Source organism: Coregonus clupeaformis, chromosome 7 (genome assembly GCF_020615455.1).
Source record: "Coregonus clupeaformis isolate EN_2021a chromosome 7, ASM2061545v1, whole genome shotgun sequence".
Classification (NCBI taxonomy): Eukaryota; Metazoa; Chordata; class Actinopteri; order Salmoniformes; family Salmonidae; genus Coregonus; species Coregonus clupeaformis.
Genome location: NC_059198.1, coordinates 72,700,457 through 72,719,661, shown reverse-complemented (window position 1 = coordinate 72,719,661; position 19,205 = coordinate 72,700,457). Strand labels below are relative to the sequence as shown.

Genomic DNA, 19,205 nt, shown 5'->3' with positions numbered 1-19,205 from the left:
TTCTAGATTCAGATACGGATTTGCATCCAGCCTGTGCACGGCCCAAAGACAAACAATATTTCAGTCAAGTCACTTTTATTGTATACAAAAATGCAGAAAATCATTCACTCCATTACTTAAATTTGGCAACAACAAAAAAAAAAAGAACACAAAAAAAAGAAACCAAATGTCCAGGTGGGGTGTATTTATGGTTGGATCTCGTACCCCAGCGGGTCCAGATTCTTATCCAATAAGAGAAGAGACGACTCCCTCATCTTCTGAAGGAACTTCCTCAGCTCATCCTTGGAGAACACCTGAGACAGAGAGAAGAGACAGAACATAGTTAGCAAAAAGAAGAAGAGGATGGGAAAGTAGAAGAGTGGAAGAGGAGACAGCAATACAGTGACAGGGAGAGATGCTGTAAGATGGTGTTGATATTGTATTGAGCTATAATGCTGTAAGATGGTGTTGATATTGTATTGAGCTATAATGCTGTGAGATGGTGTTGATGTTGTATTGAGCTATAATGCTGTGAGATGGTGTTGATGTTGTATTGAGCGATAATGCTGTGAGATGGTGTTGATGTTGTATTGAGCTATAATGCTGTGAGATGGTGTTGATATTGTATTGAGCTATAATGCTGTGAGATGGTGTTGATGTTGTATTGAGCTATAATGCTGTGAGATTTACATTTACATTTACGTCATTTAGCAGACGCTCTTATCCAGAGCGACTTACAGTTAGTGAATACATATATATATTTTTTTATACTGGCCCCCCGTGGGAATCGAACCCACAACCCTGGCGTTGCAAACGCCATGCTCTATCAACTGAGCTACATCCCTGCCGGCCATTCCCTCCCCTACCCTGGACGACGCTGGGCCAATTGTGCGCCGCCCATGAGTCTCCCGGTCACGGCCGGCTGCGACAGAGCCTGGATTCGAACCAGGATCTCTAGTAGCACAGTTAGCACTGCGATGCAGTGCCTTAGACCACTGCGCCACTCAGGAGACAGATGGTGTTGATATTGTATTGAGCTATAATGCTGTGAGATGGTGTTGATGTTGTATTGAGCGATAATGCTGTGAGATGGTGTTGATGTTGTATTGAGCTATAATGTTGAAGTCGATAGGCCAGGCTCACACTCAACCACTGTCTACCCAGAGCTTCAGCTTCACTGGTGCTGCATTCCAATAGTCTAAAGTGGGTTCCTCTCCTAGTCGCATTGCCTTCGTCAGCACTGATGTGAAAGAACTGGACAGGTGTCAGATGACCGTGGAAGAGAGGAAGCCACACTAGACTATTAGGTGAATCTCAATAGTGTTTCCTTGAAGTCACAGTAGACTTGAGAAGCAGATGGTGGCAGACAAAGGAAAGGAGACAGAGAGGGGAGAGGATGAAGCCACTGTCGACTGAATTGAGATGCCCTCAGCCCAGGTCAGACCATAGAAATATAATTTCTAGACTAACAGTACAGACCTCATAGAGGCGGTGTTGGTCTGAGGCGATGATATCAGCCAGTCTGAGACTCTCCTGGTGGCGTTGTGTTCTCTGCAGTACCGTCTGCAACAGGAAGGACATCATGGGCAGACAGAGTCTACGGAGCAGCACCATCTGGTGGCCTCTCTCTGGGTCCTCCTCCGTATCCTGGAATAGAACAAGTGGTAGAAGTAATAATGTGTACCTAAGAAAGAACACAGTTGTACTGGAGACACAGCTAATACAGGCTCAAAACGCAAACCTAGCGCTGAGCCCCTCACGCCACCAATCACTAACGGTAATACTCAGATACAGACAGACACACACCTCTCGGACGTCGACCATCCAGCCCCCGTCCACAAACAGCAGGACGTTGTAGATTCTCTCCTTCACGTCTTCAGTCAGAGCCTCCAGACGGCCGGTCCAGTTGTCGTGTTCCATCTACAGGAGAGGAGGTCACACTTTAACACACCTTTTTTTTTTTTTTTTTTATGTAGTCAATAGGTTGTTACGCTAAATAATAGCGTTGCTAGCATTAGCGTTCTTCGTCTGATCCAGGATTAGCTACACTAACAAATTAAAACTCCTCACCAGTTCTACCATAACACAGAGACTGATCTGGGATCAGAGTGTATTGTGTACCTGGTACTCCTTCTCCTTCATCTCGAAGGCCACCTTCTCAGTGAACTTGGCCTGGGCCGGGGGGCTGGGCTTCTGAGGGGGGGAGTTCATGTGATGGAACCACTCATTGAACGCCTCATGAGCTTCCTGGGGGAACACACACACACACACCCCTTATACAACTACAGGAGTCCCCTCTAAAAACATTTAATAAACAGACGAGTCAATCACGGCGCCTGCGAGAGCTTGTCCCCTCACCAGGTAAGCGCGGATACACAGGTGTTCCCTGATGGCGTTCTCATCCTCTGCAGGAAGGGGCGTGTCCAGGCCTAGCTCCTCCCACTGGCGGTATATCTCCCTCATGGAGTCCTCTGGGACCTTACCAAACACCTCCTTGGCTGCATCGTGTTTCTTAGAGGCTGGAGGAGATGAGAGAGAGAGAGGAGAGATAGCAATGGGTCAACAGCATGGTTGGAAAAGAGGGAGATTTTCAAAAAGGTAGCCAATACAATGCAATGTTTGTATGGGCATGTGTTAGTAGCATGGGAGAGGGACTGTCTCACACAGGAAGCATTGATCTGTTTCAGAACTGTGTGTGTGTGTGTGTGTGTGTGTGTGTGGTGTGTGTGTGTGTGTGTAGTGTGTGTGTGTGTGTGTGTGTGAGTGTGAGTGTGTGTGTGGTGTGTGTGTGTGTGTGTGGTGTGTGTGTGCGTAAGTGTGTGTGTGGTGTGTGCGTGTGTCTCTGTGTGTGTGTGTGTGTGTGTGTGCGTAAGTGTGTGTGTGGTGTGTGCGTGTGTCTCTGTGTGTGTGTGTGTGTGTGTGTGTGTGTAGACGTACCCAGGAACTTCCTCATGATGCCGTTGCTCTGTTTGAGGGCCTCAGCTCTCTGGGCGGGGTCAAACACCAGCCAATCAATCACATCGATCTTCCTCTGGTCCTCCTGGGGTGGGGGGGGGGGGTACAGGGTTAACATGACCACATGGTGTTGGCGTTTCTCCTTCGTACCGCTGAGGTGCCAGTGTTTCGTACCGTTGAGGTGCCAGTGTGTGTGTGTGTGTTTCGTACCGCTGAGGTGCCAGTGTGTGTGTGTGTGTTTCGTACCGCTGAGGTGCCAGTGTGTGTGTGTGTTTCGTACCGCTGAGGTGCCAGTGTGTGTGTGTGTTTCGTACCGCTGAGGTGCCAGTGTCCAGTGCAGGGGTGAGGTCATGATGAGCGAAGTCCTCAGTGTCTCTCTCTCTGATGTTCTCCACCACCATCTTAGTGACCGCTGCCACGTCCAGACCTGACCACAACACAACACTTAGATACCTGGACCTTTAAAAAGGTGCAATATGCAGAAATCGCTCCGCCATTTCCTGGATGCTAAAATTCTAATAGTTTGCCTAATTTCAGTTTATATGACAAAACAAGCCAGTATAGTGTAGAGAATCATTGTACCGTCTACGGGAAGTATAGAAATAGCGCACATAGAACAGATCTACCGCTTCTTAGACTTGCTTTCAATGAGAACGACAGATCTAGAACTCAGATTTCTATGTGCTCATTTGGTCATGTTGCACAAACATTTACATATTGCAGGTTTAACACATTGTTTTTCCCCCCCTTCCTACAGTCCATAGCTGCAGAAAAGCGAAAGTCTGCATGGTCCATTTTAACATATTTACCAACCTAATTTAATTGCCGGTTGTCGAATCTCAGATGTATGTCAGACTGACTGTAGCTTTAGACCAGGGGGCCCATTCCATCCCCGCTGGAGATTTGAGTATTTAGTATGTGTATTATATATTTTTTAATGTATTTTTTTTGGGGAGATAAACAATCTTAAAATCGACATTGAAATTACTAAAACCTAATCAAAACTGTGTAGAAATGATAATGAACCTACAGTCATTTCTAGTCTCTTCACTCTGTCCAGCTTGATAACAGTCATTGAACCAAAAGCTAGACAGTCGGGAAGCATCGGAAATTCCAGAAGTGATGGATAGAGGACTTATTTTCAGCAAATTTCAACGGCGAGGAAATCTAATACATTTTAAGTGCGGTCCTCCGGACCTCGGTGAAGACCAAATGTGGCCCGCAGGGAAAAAAATAATGTGTTTGCCACCCCTGCTTTAGACTAAAGGAACCCCCCCACCCGTCCCAGCAGCCTCTGTGAGAGACACTGACCTGCCTCCCTGGCCAGCTCCAGACAGCGTTGTCTCTGGTCAGCCTCGGCGACCTCCTCCAGGAAGTGAGCGTACTGGGCGGTGCCAATGTCTGACGGCAGGTGGCTGACATAGAAGGCGATCAGATCCACCTGCTTCTCCCTCATCAACAGAGAGACGTAGGCCTTCAGGACATCCACCGACACCTCCTCCTGATTAGGGGGGGACATGAGTGGAGGGATTAGGGGTAGGGGGGAACGGATATGTGGATTGTGGTGTGTGTGAGGAATGGTTGATGTTTATATAGGTGTATGACAGCAAAAGTGTGTTTCTCTCTCTCTCTGTGTGTGTGTGTTAGATGATACCTTGAGCTGCATGCCCAGGCTACGGTAGAACAGCACTGTGTGTGTGTGTGTGTGTGTGTGTGTGTGTGTGTGTAGATGATACCTTGAGCTGCATGCCCAGGCTACGGTAGAACAGCACGTGTGTGTGTGTGTGTGTGTGTGTGTGTAGATGATACCTTGAGCTGCATGCCCAGGCTACGGTAGAATAGCACGGTGTGTGTGTGTGTGTGTGTGTGTGTAGATGATACCTTGAGCTGCATGCCCAGGCTACGGTAGAACAGCACGGTGTGTGTGTGTGTGTGTGTGTGTGTGTGTAGATGATACCTTGAGCTGCATGCCCAGGCTACGGTAGAATAGCACGGTGTGTGTGTGTGTGTGTGTGTAGATGATACCTTGAGCTGCATGCCCAGGCTACGGTAGAACAACAGCAGGTGGGTCATGAATCGCAGCAGGTGAGAGGGCAGAGCTGGACTCCTGGTCAACCAGTTACTGAACTCCTCCAGGAGACCTGACACACAAAAATACTGTTTTATACTGGGACCGTTTCATAAAGCAGTAACATACCTGCAGTAACCAGAACCAAAGTCCAACTGGATACCGACTGACTACCTCATGACTTTCGTCTGTCTGTACAGTCTTTCCATAGGCTGACACAGACATGGCCATGGATTTAAAGTAACGGTCCAGAGAAAATCTCACTTTTAAAAGTTATATTCATAATAAATAATGTTGTTGACTCGTCCTATACTTATAATTTGTGGCCAAAGCATAAATTGGGTTTTTTTTAAGTGTTTTTGTGTTTTTTCCTCCATCTCAAACTGACCATTTAAAAAAATGCTTGCCATTTCCTCATAGAGGCTCATTGGCTGCTTTTTAACAGAATTAAACAATAGTAAGGAAAACTATTTCACTCACATTGTAATTAATTATAGGTCATATTTCATAAAAATGTGGAAACACTAAAACCGTTACTTTAAGGTTATTAAACAGACTCACCATCCAGGTCTCCCAGGATGACCAACTTCTGGATGATGTGGTAATGTTCTTTAGTCTCCTCCAGGACTTTCTGTGGAGAAGGAAGGAAGGAGACATTCAGGGTCTTTCACAGGACTATGGGAGTCCGTAAGACTGGTCTGAGGTACACAGCTAGCAGACTGGTCTGATGTACACAGCTAGCAGACTGGTCTGAGGTACACAGCTAGCAGACTGGTCCGATGTACACAGCTAGCAGACTGGTCTGAGGTACACAGCTAGCAGACTGGTCCGATGTACACAGCTAGCAGACTGGTCCGATGTACACAGCTAGCAGACTGGTCCGATGTACACAGCTAGCAGACTGGTCCGATGTACACAGCTAGCAGACTGGTCTGATGTACACAGCTAGCAGACTGGTCTGATGTACACAGCTAGCAGACTGGTCTGATGTACACAGCTAGCAGACTGGTCTGATGTACACAGCTAGCAGACTGGTCTGATGTACACAGCTAGCAGACTGGTCTGATGTCCACAGCTAGCAGACTGGTCTGATGTCCACAGCTAGCAGACTGGTCTGATGTCCACAGCTAGCAGACTGGTCTGATGTACACAGCTAGCAGACTGGTCTGATGTCCACAGCTAGCAGACTGGTCTGATGTCCACAGCTAGCAGACTGGTCTGATGTACACAGCTAGCTAGTTTGACAGAGCAGACAAACAGATGCTCACCTTTGACTCTGTTGCTAGCAGCTCCTCAAACACCTTCTCTAGTGTCCAGCTGGAGAGAAAAGGGAGAAATATTACCATTTGCATTTAGAAATATAAGCTGATGCACTGAGGAAGGTTAGGGTCCTGATACCCAGCCCTCCGCTGCCTCTACTAGAGCCTGGGGATCTTACTTGGCCTCCAGGTATTCTCTACTAGAGGGGATTTTACTTGACCTCCAGGTATTCTCTACTAGAGGATGTATTCTCTAGGCAGGGCTGCCCACTAAAGGATATTGTCCCTGGGTAAGGCTACCTAGAGGCTGGGGATCTTACTTGGCCTCCAGGTATTCTCGTGGCAGCTCCTCCAGCTCCTCGCTGCCCATTCCTGAGGACCTGACCTCCTGTTCCACCAGAGAGTCTACCAGGACCCTGAAGTAGGCCCACACACTGTCCTCCCACGACTCACACACTGGGAGCAGCTAGAGGAGAGAGAGACAAATCAGTCCATTACCAGTCGAGCATAGTCCTGGCCATTACCAGTCGAGCATAGTCCTGGCCATTACCAGTCGAGCATAGTCCTGGCCATTACCAGTCGAGCATAGTCCTGGCCATTACCAGTCGAGCATAGTCCTGGCCATTACCAGTCGAGTATTGTCCTGGCCATTACCAGTCGAGCATAGTCCTGTCTTATGTGAACATTGTTGTTATAGGTTTACTTTGACAAGGTGTTTCACCTTTCCCTGAGACACACCACCCTCCTCCACCTGACACCACCCTCCTCCACCTGACACCACCCTCCTCCACCTGACACCACCCAGAGAGAGGGCTCAGGGAGATACACCACACTACATACCCGTTTGAGGTTCCCACTCAGAACAGCGTAGATGGCTCTCTCATATCTGCTGAAGTGTTCGTCGTCAGCCATCCTCCAACAGCACACCTTCCATACACAGCGGTGAGGGTTCCCCTCCACTGGTAGCAGCTCTGCACCGCCTGGACACACACACACACACCCCTCAGTTCCATTACAGACCATACACAGCGGTGAGGGTTCCCCTCCACTGGTAGCAGCTCTGCACCGCCTGGACACACACACACACACCCCTCAGTTCCATTACAGACCATACACAGCGGTGAGGGTTCCCCTCCACTGGTAGCAGCTCTGCACCGCCTGGACACACACCCCTCAGTTCCATTACAGACCATACACAGCGGTGAGGGTTCCCCTCCACTGGTAGCAGCTCTGCACCGCCTGGACACACACACACACACCCCTCAGTTCCATTACAGACCATACACAGCGGTGAGGGTTCCCCTCCACTGGTAGCAGCTCTGCACCGCCTGGACACACACACACACCCCTCAGTTCCATTACAGACTATACACAGCGGTGAGGGTTCCCCTCCACTGGTAGCAGCTCTGCACCGCCTGGACACACACACACACACCCCTCAGTTCCATTACAGACCATACACAGCGGTGAGGGTTCCCCTCCACTGGTAGCAGCTCTGCACCGCCTGGACACACACACCCCCCTCAGTTCCATTACAGACCATACACAGCGGTGAGGGTTCCCCTCCACTGGTAGCAGCTCTGCACCGCCTGGACACACACACACACCCCCTCAGTTCCATTACAGACCATACACAGCGGTGAGGGTTCCCCTCCACTGGTAGCAGCTCTGCACCGCCTGGACACACACACCCCTCAGTTCCATTACAGACCATACACAGCGGTGAGGGTTCCCCTCCACTGGTAGCAGCTCTGCACCGCCTGGACACACACACACACCCCTCAGTTCCATTACAGACCATACACAGCGGTGAGGGTTCCCCTCCACTGGTAGCAGCTCTGCACCGCCTGGACACACACACACACCCCTCAGTTCCATTACAGACCATACACAGCGGTGAGGGTTCCCCTCCACTGGTAGCAGCTCTGCACCGCCTGGACACACACACACCCCTCAGTTCCATTACAGACCATACACAGCGGTGAGGGTTCCCCTCCACTGGTAGCAGCTCTGCACCGCCTGGACACACACACACACACCCCCTCAGTTCCATTACAGACCATACACAGCGGTGAGGGTTCCCCTCCACTGGTAGCAGCTCTGCACCGCCTGGACACACCCCGCAGTTCCATTACAGACCATACACAGCGGTGAGGGTTCCCCTCCACTGGTAGCAGCTCTGCACCGCCTGGACACACCCCTCAGTTCCATTCCAGACCATACACAGCGGTGAGGGTTCCCCTCCACTGGTAGCAGCTCTGCACCGCCTGGACACACCGAGCAGTTCCATTCCAGACCATACACAGCGGTGAGGGTTCCCCTCCACTGGTAGCAGCTCTGCACCGCCTGGACACACACACCCCGCAGTTCCATTCCAGACCATACACAGCGGTGAGGGTTCCCCTCCACTGGTAGCAGCTCTGCACCGCCTGGACACACCCCTCAGTTCCATTCCAGACCATACACAGCGGTGAGGGTTCCCCTCCACTGGTAGCAGCTCTGCACCGCCTGGACACACCGAGCAGTTCCATTCCAGACCATACACAGCGGTGAGGGTTCCCCTCCACTGGTAGCAGCTCTGCACCGCCTGGACACACCCCGCAGTTCCATTCCAGACCATACACAGCGGTGAGGGTTCCCCTCCACTGGTAGCAGCTCTGCACCGCCTGGACACACCGAGCAGTTCCATTCCAGACCATACACAGGGACCTGCGTTTAGGGCTGTTATGGTGACCGGATTACCGCCACAAGTCATGACCGCAGTCACGTTCCACGTGACCGTTTTTAGTCACGGTAACTAGGCTTCTGCAAGCTCTGATGGTCATTAGTAGCCTACCAAACCTGCTAACTGCCTGGTACTCAGCACTCTATTGTCCCTCTAATCACTCTGACATTAATGCAAATCTAATCGAAAATCTAATCAAACACTTCATGAGAGCCCATGAGCTCACGTTGCGCAACATTTCTATAGGCTATGCAATTGCTTGAGAAAACAGAGTGATGGCCTCTATTAAAAAGAGGAGGATCCCATCAGCTTTCTATAGGCTGGGCCTACTGTATTTATTTCTCAACTTTCCTAATATTAAGCACACTGCTTCGCTTTACAACAGGAGTATAGCCTACCTGGCTGGCATGAAACTGAACCATGGGAAAAGCTTCCTCCATTCGCTATATAAGTGCATAGATGACATGGATTTATTTTGCCGCATGTGAGCACTCCCTCAAATCGTTTGGAGAAAATATCCTTTCTATTTTATTCAGCTTTGTTCAATTGTATTCTTCATACTATAAAATAATGCCACAGGATTTCTAAGCAGATCTTGTCTGCTAAATGAACTAGTGTAGCCCACAGCCGTATGGCATAGCCAGATCAGGGCCTAACATAAGGACGACTCAGAGTATGCTATTCTGTTCTTCTGAAATAGACTACATTTTCTTCATATCATGTTACTTTAGACCTGTAAAATAAATAATGGATTTATTGTGAAGGTGTAGGCTATATTACATGGATTTAGTAGACTTTTTTTTAAATATAGATGTTCCAAAAGGTCTGCATCAGTGGCTTGTAGGCTATGAATGTTAGCCAGGAGATGCTAAACATTTGTATGTTAATTAAAAACGGTCAATTACCGTGAGACCGGCAGTTATTTGCTTGACAATCACCCGGCTGACAAAATGTCATGACCGCCACAGCCCTACGTGTGTTAAACATGTGTTGGGGTGAGAGTGTAAGGTTGAGAACTGACCTCCGTTGATGTTGGGGTCGTGGTAAAGCTTCCACCCCTCCAGAGTAGCAGCCCTCCATGCCTGTCCACAGCGCTTACACAGCCTCTGGGCCTACACACAAACACACACACCACTGAGACTAGAAATCAGCTCAGTATACCCTCCCGTCCACCAGGTGGCGCCGTACTGAGATCTGTCTCAAATAACACCCTTATTACCTGTATAGTGCACTACTTTTGACCAGAGCCAAGAGGTCTCTGGTCAAAAGTAGTGCACTACACAGGGAATAGGGTGTTATTTGGGAGGCGGCCGGTGTCTCACCTCGTCCGTCATGCCCGCTCTGAGGAGGGTGAACAGGTACTTCAGCAGCCTGGCGTCATCCTCCCTGTCCAGGTCTGCCAGGGGACGCTTCTGTCTGATGGGGGCGTCAGGGTCCTAAAGCCAGACAGAGTTACTTTACGTTCTAAGTAAAACAACGTATTCCCTATCATGGCACAAGAGCATGTGTCTGTAGGAGAGGGAGTGTGTGTGAGTGTGTGTGTGAGTGTGTGTGTGTGAGTGTGTATGAGAGCTAGATAGCCCCTCCTACCAGCTCAGTAACCAGGGGAACATTGAAGCCTGTGCTGGATGCGTTTCTCCTCTGTTTCAGAGCATGAAGGGTATTCTCCCTGAAAGTCAAACACACAGAATATTAGCCAAGTCACACGGGGTCTTCCTAAACTACATACAACACTTGAGAAAACACGGAAGTGCTTGTCTCTCAAAATGACTCCAGCTTACTTACCAGTACACAGACTTGGCGTAGTATTCAATGTTGTCAGAGAAGTCCCCGATTTCATCTTTGGCGATACTCTCCAACCAATCCACAACCAGCTTAAGAGAGAGGAGGTGAAACCATAATGTAAGACTGTACAATGTCTCGATTACAACCATCCATCAGACTTAACAGGACTGAACCACTAGAGACAGATATAGGGGCCTACAACCATCCATCAGACTTAACAGGACTGAACCACTAGAGACAGATATAGGGGCCTACAACCATCCACCAGACTTAACAGGACTGAACCACTAGAGACAGATATAGGGGCCTACAACCATCCATCAGACTTAACAGGACTGAACCACTAGAGACAGCTATAGGGGAGGATGTGTGTGTGTGTCTGTGAGTTCTAACCTGACTCTGCCGCACTACAGCATCTCTCTGGAAGAGTTGTTCCATCACCTCCTTCTCACTAACACTGGGAGCCTGAGGAGAGACGAGAAATGGACACACACACGAGAGAGAGAGAGGATGGTTACTCCATTTCTCACACAGCAATAAACACCTGTAGTTCCCGAATGACATCATAGTTCTAGAGTCCTACTCACAGCCACATCCATCATGATGTCATCCTCCAGCTCTGACTGGATCCTGTCTCTGAGGGGAGAAACGCAATGATGTAACAAAGTCAAACCATGTGTCTCCATACCACCATTCCATCATGACCACATATACATGGAGAGTAGTGAAGGGGAAAATGAATACAAAAATGTCGGGGTATATTATGTTGGACGACATATCGCAATATAATTCTTTGCGCAAGTTGGAGCATATGGTGAGCAGTATGTTTGGAACATCGAATTGCAATAAAATGACAGTATCGTGAAGTCCCTGGTAATTCCAAAGAAAGAAAGAAAGAAAAGAAAGAAAGAAAAGAAAGAACTAACCAACCTGTATAGAGAAGTGATGAGGCGCCAGGTGACCATCTCCTGCTGTAAAAGCCATCTGATACCAGCGGTCTTAGAGGACTTCTGTTGCCCTGGCGCTGCCCTCGATACCAGCCTCTGGAGCATGCCCACCTGGTACAACACAATACACCATTATCACTGGGTGTTTAAGAGCAGCATAGCTACACATGTACCATTATCACTGGGTGTTCATGCAACTCACTATTAGGAAGGTGTTCTTAATGTTTTGTCCACAGACACCATCACTGGGTGTTCATAAGAGTAGCACACAGCTCTGCATATACACACACACACACACAATGACACACACATACACACACACACAATGACTCACACACATACGCAAACGCTTGGACATACATGCTTGAGGAGCGAACCTCCTGCTCCACCAACGCTTGCACACACGTGTTCTAAAAACACTCCCAGACAGACACTCACTCACTAGCATACACACAGTAGAGGGAACCTGCGTCAGGTGAGAGTGAGAGAACGGCACCTTATCTTGACAGATGGCTTCATACTCCTCCAGCAGGTCAAAGACAGCGCTGGATGAGTGTCTGAGATAGGAATGGAGGAACTCTGGGAACAGACTCACTGATGCTGCAGGACACAGGAGCAGCAGGAGAGAGAGAGAGAGAGTGGGGTCAAAAAGGTCAGTGTTGTTTTTCTACACATTTCCAGAACGACACCTAGCCACTATCCTCTGTAACCCCTTTCCCCAAAATCTGGACCTTGATGTCAGTTATACGTGCTGATTTTCAGACCTGGCTGGGACACCGGGGAAGTGGAACTACTGGCTCATCAGCAATATTAAAAATCAATCAATTAAAATGTTAATAACCAGCCAGAAAATAAATAATCTCACCAGCCTCTCCGGGATCCTCCTCCTTCAGCATGACCGAGGACATGTTGATGTCGTCAGTAAAGCTGGCGTTCCCCAGCCCCAGCCCAGACAGAGGAGAAGGATACAGGCTGTTGGTCCAATCACTTTCATCCAGGTTCTGGAGCACAGAGGTAGACAGGGAGTCAGAGACAGAGACACAACGATAACAGTCAAAAACACAGAAACAATCAACGTGTGGATCGGCCTCAAAGTTGCATACTTGATTAAGTTAAGAGAGTCAGCGAAACGACGATGCACGGGCAGCGCCGCAGATATTACGACGAGCAAGATGCAACACTTGGCTCTCACACAATATCTGCACAGGTTCGCTTCACGCTCTTACAACATGGTAGCAAACGTGACCAAAACAGCGGAGAAGTTCAGCCTCTTAGTTGTTGCGGAAATTAACCCACTGCACTGTTTACTTTGTGCATCACCGTCATATCACTGAGTCTACCTTTAATAAAGTGATGAATGATGATGCAGTGTGGTTTAACTGGCTATTCTATTAGCTAGGTTCTTCTGTCTCCTGTACTGGCACTATCTGTCCCCTTCTTTGGAGACATACAGAACCACACAGTGTCTGTCAGCAGACAAAACACCCACTCAAGACTGGTATCCATCTCCTCACCACGCTCATACTTCCCAGGGGAGGTCGTGGTGTATGGATGAAGCGAGGAGTCCTGCCCCCGGTCGCCAAGATGGCCGACACATCTGGGTTCCTCGCAGCGCTCTTCGGGGTGACTGTAGGGGGAGAGGGAGCAGGCATAACCACTACAGCGGTTACAATAGAGTACAATCTGATACAACGGTACAGCCTCGTCTCCAGTCATTCTGGGAGACACCAACTAGCGGATGACGAGAGCCTGGGTTAAGAAACTGGACATACGCCTTCTTTGATCTAGATTTCTTCATCGTGGTTGACACCGGTTTTTACCTTTAGCCAAACAATACTCTCATAGCGAGAGACTCACAGGACTGTTTGAAGAGGAGAGACTTACAGGACTGTTTGAAGAGGAGAGACTTACAGGACTGTTTGAAGAGGAGAGACTCACAGGACTGTTTGAAGAGGAGAGACTTACAGGACTGTTTGAAGAGGAGAGACTCACAGGACTGTTTGAAGAGGAGAGACTCACAGGACTGTTTGAAGAGGAGAGACTTACAGGACTGTTTGAAGAGGAGAGACTTACAGGACTGTTTGAAGAGGAGAGACTTACAGGACTGTTTGAAGAGGAGAGACTCACAGGACTGTTTGAAGAGGAGAGACTTACAGGACTGTTTGAAGAGGAGAGACTTACAGGACTGTTTGAAGAGGAGAGACTCACAGGACTGTTTGAAGAGGAGAGACTCACAGGACTGTTTGAAGAGGAGAGACTTACAGGACTGTTTGAAGAGGAGAGACTTACAGGACTGTTTGAAGAGGAGAGACTCACAGGACTGTTTGAAGAGGAGAGACTTACAGGACTGTTTGAAGAGGAGAGACTTACAGGACTGTTTGAAGAGGAGAGACTTACAGGACTGTTTGAAGAGGAGAGACTCACAGGACTGTTTGAAGAGGAGAGACTCACAGGACTGTTTGAAGAGGAGAGACTTACAGGACTGTTTGAAGAGGAGAGACTTACAGGACTGTTTGAAGAGGAGAGACTCACAGGACTGTTTGAAGAGGAGAGACTTACAGGACTGTTTGAAGAGGAGAGACTTACAGGACTGTTTGAAGAGGAGAGACTTACAGGACTGTTTGAAGAGGAGAGACTTACAGGACTGTTTGAAGAGGAGAGACTTACAGGACTGTTTGAAGAGGAGAGACTTACAGGACTGTTTGAAGAGGAGAGACTCACAGGACTGTTTGAAGAGGAGAGACTTACAGGACTGTTTGAAGAGGAGAGACTCACAGGACTGTTTGAAGAGGAGAGACTTACAGGACTGTTTGAAGAGGAGAGACTCACAGGACTGTTTGAAGAGGAGAGACTTACAGGACTGTTTGAAGAGGAGAGACTTACAGGACTGTTTGAAGAGGAGAGACTTACAGGACTGTTTGAAGAGGAGAGACTTACAGGACTGTTTGAAGAGGAGAGACTTACAGGACTGTTTGAAGAGGAGAGACTCACAGGACTGTTTGAAGAGGAGAGACTTACAGGACTGTTTGAAGAGGAGAGACTCACAGGACTGTTTGAAGAGGAGAGACTTACAGGACTGTTTGAAGAGGAGAGACTTACAGGACTGTTTGAAGAGGAGAGACTCACAGGACTGTTTGAAGAGGAGAGACTTACAGGACTGTTTGAAGAGGGATCCAGGTGTGTGGCGGAGCAGGGAGCGGGCAGGTGGGGTGGTACTACCTTGGCTGTCATCACCAGGAGAATGGACTGGACAACAACAGTCAGGGAATACAACTGGCTAGTTACTGTAACTAAAAGACACCTTATGCAGTCACCTTACATCCCCATGAGTCCTCCGTTTGCTAACTATTAGTCTGAACAGTGTGTGAGCAATGAGCATCAGTAATAGAGGTCTTAAAATGGTATAACAGACATTGCACAATCCACAAAGACAACAGGTAGGTAAGGTTTTTCCCTTGTCAACCTCCCAATAAGGATACAGTTGAATTGAGCCTTCTTCTGAATTGAACTCTTTCGGCGTGCCGCTCTGGTCACTTCAGCATCCCGTACAATAGGCGACAGCAACTCATTCTGGTCCCTACACAGAGGAACCATGTTAGTTCAGATACAGTAAAAGCAGGGTTTTGCGTCAGCCCTACACGGAGACACGTGACCTGCTCTGGTCCATGCGTCGGACCTGCGCGCATGCGCATTGATCAGAGATAGTTTGGCGGTAAACAAAGTGCTCAGAAGTCATTTATTTTGGAGAAACGACAGTTTGCGAATACAAAGAAAAGTTCACCAGCGTTCTAGAAATATCTTTACTTCTCTGAGTAACGACAGAATATTGAACCCTGGCAGTAGTGGTGCCTGGAGAAATGTTGGCAATAATTTCCCCAAACGGCCCGCCCCACCAGAGGATAGGCGCCCTGTGTGAAAAATTATATGAGAAACAGTGACATACTCTGAATTACCTAAAATGATCAATCCCATATTGGGATAAATTAGGCTGTCAACTGAGTAAGAAAGTTCACAGGTTTCAGATTTTTCAAAAGATTTCTGCACTCTCAAATTCACACTTTAATAGAAAAACAACAAAATTGAATGTTCTAAGTCCATAACAACGCTTAAATCACATCAGGAGACCACTTTTGATGTCTGGGAGAAATCTAAGAAATGTTGAGTGTAATTCAAGTGCGCAGGCACCTAGCACTGTTTGGTTAGCAGTGGATCTGTAGCACATGTGATGGAGTTTGCAAAACGGCCACTGGATTGATGCAAATAATCAAGATATAATTCTGCCAGGTTACTACTTTGTAGCTAGTTGAAAAAGGTAATTGAGAAGGTTTTTGGGAAAGCCTTTCCATCTACCAGAAGACGGTTTGGGCCTACCATTAGCTTTGCTATATTTTTCCTGTTCCTTAAAAATTGTCTTACCTTGCTTCAAAGTAGCCTATAGCCAAAATCTTCCAATAGAAACGTGGAAGCAATTAGTTTATAAAGACTTCCTCATATGTGTTCTCCTGTTCTATTGGTTCTTTCATTGTCTAGCAACCAAAAGGTATTATCCTAGTACTATTAGCAACCAATGATAGTTGTTGCATCTTTAGATCTCCCTTCTTTCTACATTTCTAATGGATATTTCCTCATCTGTCCATGAAGCCTCTTAACAACGTTCTCCCGCAAACTGCATTTTGAACATTTGAGCGTAGGCCTACTGCTGTGTGCACATTGCTGCGCCTAAAATGCTAAGAAACAATATTATATCAACATTTTTACACTAAACATTCTGGGCCCGGTTTCCCAAAAGCATCTTAAAGTGTGACTGCCTTTATAAAGCAACAAATCCCTTTGAAAAACAGCCCATGTGGCATCAATATGAACAGTTAGCTTTATTCTAGTGTCAAAATTGACTACACATAGGATAATTTTGGTCATAAAGTCAGTCCCGTATAAAACAGAGTTTGGACTCTGTGTGTCACGACAGGTCAATTAAGTTTGGGTTTTGATTTGACAATGTACATATGCCCACTAACATGGGGTGAACAGCTGCGGTGATTGCCCTCTATCCAATAGCATAGACAGTGAGACAGACCTGCCTAGCAGCTGACTTTGTTTACATAAGACAACACATTGCAATTTTTTTTAACTTGAGAAATACTGTACCAAACACCTTAGATGTAAAAATTGCACAACTAAAACATCCTTGGCAAAAACGTCAAAATTCATTACACATTTCTTGAGTTAGCTGAGATTCATTCTTACTTAGCCTTAAGATGATTTTGGGAAACCGGGCCCTGATCTGTTCCATGAGCCATATTAATTGATATAGGGTATACCTCCACTACTTTGATACGCATCGTGGGGATTAAGAAGTGAGTATACGCAATGCCCACAGAAAAATAAGTACGGCGTATACCCATTACTGCACCACTGACTGGCAGTCACTAAACTGAATCGGGGGAAGAACACTCTATGGGGGAAATGAATGGGAAGATGCATAACACTAGACCAGAGCTAAAACTAAGCCAGCTAGCTGTTATCCATAATCAATATATTCCGTTAATAAAAATCACAAGTTACTGAACACTTCAAATGAAATAAAACGCCAGAAAACGTTAATTACTATAAAGGCCCATTAACTAAATAGCTGGTGGTACAAACAAACCACATGCTAGACAGGTGCAAGACACGTTCAAACGACTTGTTAGCTAGCTAGCTATCTATCTATTATTGCTAACGCTAGCTAACACATGTATACCTGCCATTACAAATCTACAGACAGCGTACTCATGTAGTATAATCGCTAAATACTGTAACAATGTTACATCCCTGTAATTCATATTTTTCTATCAGCATAAAAAGCGTTTTACCAGTCCATGACAGCAGGATATTAACTCCAACGAAAGCTAATCCTGCTTGCTAGCTTCTACTTTTTGTTCCCGCTCGACAAGGAATTACAATCGAGCTCCAATATTGTTAATACACCCCCTAAATAGAGCCAATATCCCATTCTTTAGCGACGGAAAATCATTCGTAACATCTAAATTAAGTAATTTTAAATGTGCAAATCAGTGTTTACTAGTTGTTCAATCATATTTGAGAATATACTCGATTACTTTGGACTGGAAACAATGCATGAAAAAAATATAACCGCTGCTGCTATAGAGATAGATAGAGAACTCATTTTTATATCTGTGCCACTGTAGCAGCGCCATTGACTCAATCTCTATTTGAAGTAGTCAGTTTTCTTCTTCGCGATTGGCTGATCCCTCCTGAAGACCCGGATGGACATGACTCCAACAGTGTCTTCAGGAGGGATCAGACAATAAAGTCGAAAGTCCCCACCCAGTTAACTGTGTTAAAACGGTGGAAGCCCTCAATGGCGCTACCCATGCTAAAACGGCCTTTTGGCCATTACAGGCCTCTATTATTCTCTATGACTGCTGCGCGTCATCCACTCGACGGGCTGTAAAGAGCAGTCGTTTTGCACTTAATAATGGACCATTCCTATAGCGCCACCTTTGGGTAGCAACAGTTAAACGTCAGTATATATTTTTTTTCTTTTCAAGAACTGGTTATTCTCTTGGCCTACACTTCTTTAAATGATCTCCTTTACCAAGGCATTCTTTCTTGATATCACATTTACATTTACATTTTAGTCATTTAGCAGACGCTCTTATCCAGAGCGACTTACAGTTAGTGAATACATATTTTTTTTATACTGGCCCCCCGTGGGAATCGAACCCACAACCCTGGCATTGCAAACGCCATGCTCTATCAACTGAGCTACATCCCTGCCGGCCATTCCCTCCCCTACCCTGGACGACGCTGGGCCAATTGTGCACCGCCCATGAGTCTCCCGGTCGCGGCCGGCTGCGACAGAGCCTGGATTCGAACCAGGATCTCTAGTGGCACAGTTAGCACTGCGATGCAGTGCCTTAGACCACTGCGCCACTCAGGAGTACGCGTCAATGTATTAAACATGAACTTGTAGCACGTAAAGTTATACAATAACACATAGATAACAAACCCTTTATCATCAGCAATGAGTGCAGAATGTATCACTTTGACACAGTTTGTCTTAAATCGTTTTTTAAAAAAGTCCATGTATTTTCATGTGGTCAGTATCAGTCCTTTTCAGACAGAGAGTGCAGAGCCATATCAATGTTTCATCAGAGTCCATGTTATTGTCCTGCATGTTGAAGAACAGGAAGTATATCAGTCCACAGAGTTTCCTGGAGACCCAGAATAGCACTGCTGTGTGTTGTGGGGTGTGTTTATATGATTCAGGCTTTCCAAGGATGCTATGTGTTTCTGAGACAAACGTCCAGACAGGCTGAGTGGTCACACCCTGGGAGAGGCTGGAGAAGTCCATAGGCCAAGTCCCAAATGGCAACCTATTCATTATATAGCGCACTTATTTTGACCAGAGCCTGGACGCATCCTATTCTCTATATAGTGAACTACTTTTAACCAGAGACCTATGGGACCTGGTCAAAAGTAGT

At 47.0% G+C, this 19,205-nt stretch overlaps 1 protein-coding gene across 2 annotated transcripts; it reads right to left on the bottom strand.

Annotated features, from left to right (window-relative positions):
* Positions 1-58: 58 nt before the first annotated feature.
* On the bottom strand, positions 59-17,840 carry nup107 (nucleoporin 107). Of its 2 annotated transcripts, none has more exons than XM_041869244.2 (26): positions 17,571-17,840; positions 15,198-15,295; positions 13,711-14,964; positions 13,233-13,345; positions 12,584-12,719; positions 12,215-12,318; positions 11,702-11,829; positions 11,359-11,407; positions 11,165-11,236; positions 10,772-10,860; positions 10,577-10,655; positions 10,309-10,422; positions 10,008-10,098; positions 7,102-7,241; positions 6,582-6,727; positions 6,271-6,319; positions 5,564-5,633; positions 4,960-5,075; positions 4,246-4,435; positions 3,249-3,361; positions 2,917-3,019; positions 2,338-2,498; positions 2,101-2,226; positions 1,786-1,899; positions 1,459-1,626; positions 59-293 (listed from the first exon to the last, which is right to left on the bottom strand). In XM_041869244.2, the coding sequence occupies exons 1-26, from the start codon at positions 17,576-17,578 to the stop codon at positions 186-188; spliced, it is 3,939 nt and encodes a 1,312-aa protein (XP_041725178.2). In that variant the 5' UTR covers positions 17,579-17,840; the 3' UTR covers positions 59-185. The 2 variants fall into 2 exon arrangements, with proteins under 2 accessions (XP_041725178.2, XP_041725179.2); XM_041869245.2 differs by having other exon boundaries at positions 14,872-14,964; positions 17,571-17,831.
* Positions 17,841-19,205: the final 1,365 nt, after the last annotated feature.

What these genes read in the sequence shown, in the direction of transcription:
- nup107 (XM_041869244.2), bottom strand. An exon ending in AAGCCATCTGTCAAGATAAG is followed by an intron (nt 11,830 to 12,214) that starts GTGCCGTTCTCT and finishes GTGTTGTACCAG; the next exon opens with GTGGGCATGCTCCAGAGGCT. An exon ending in CATCATGAGGAAGTTCCTGG is followed by an intron (nt 2,499 to 2,916) that starts GTACGTCTACAC and finishes CATCTCCTCCAG; the next exon opens with CCTCTAAGAAACACGATGCA.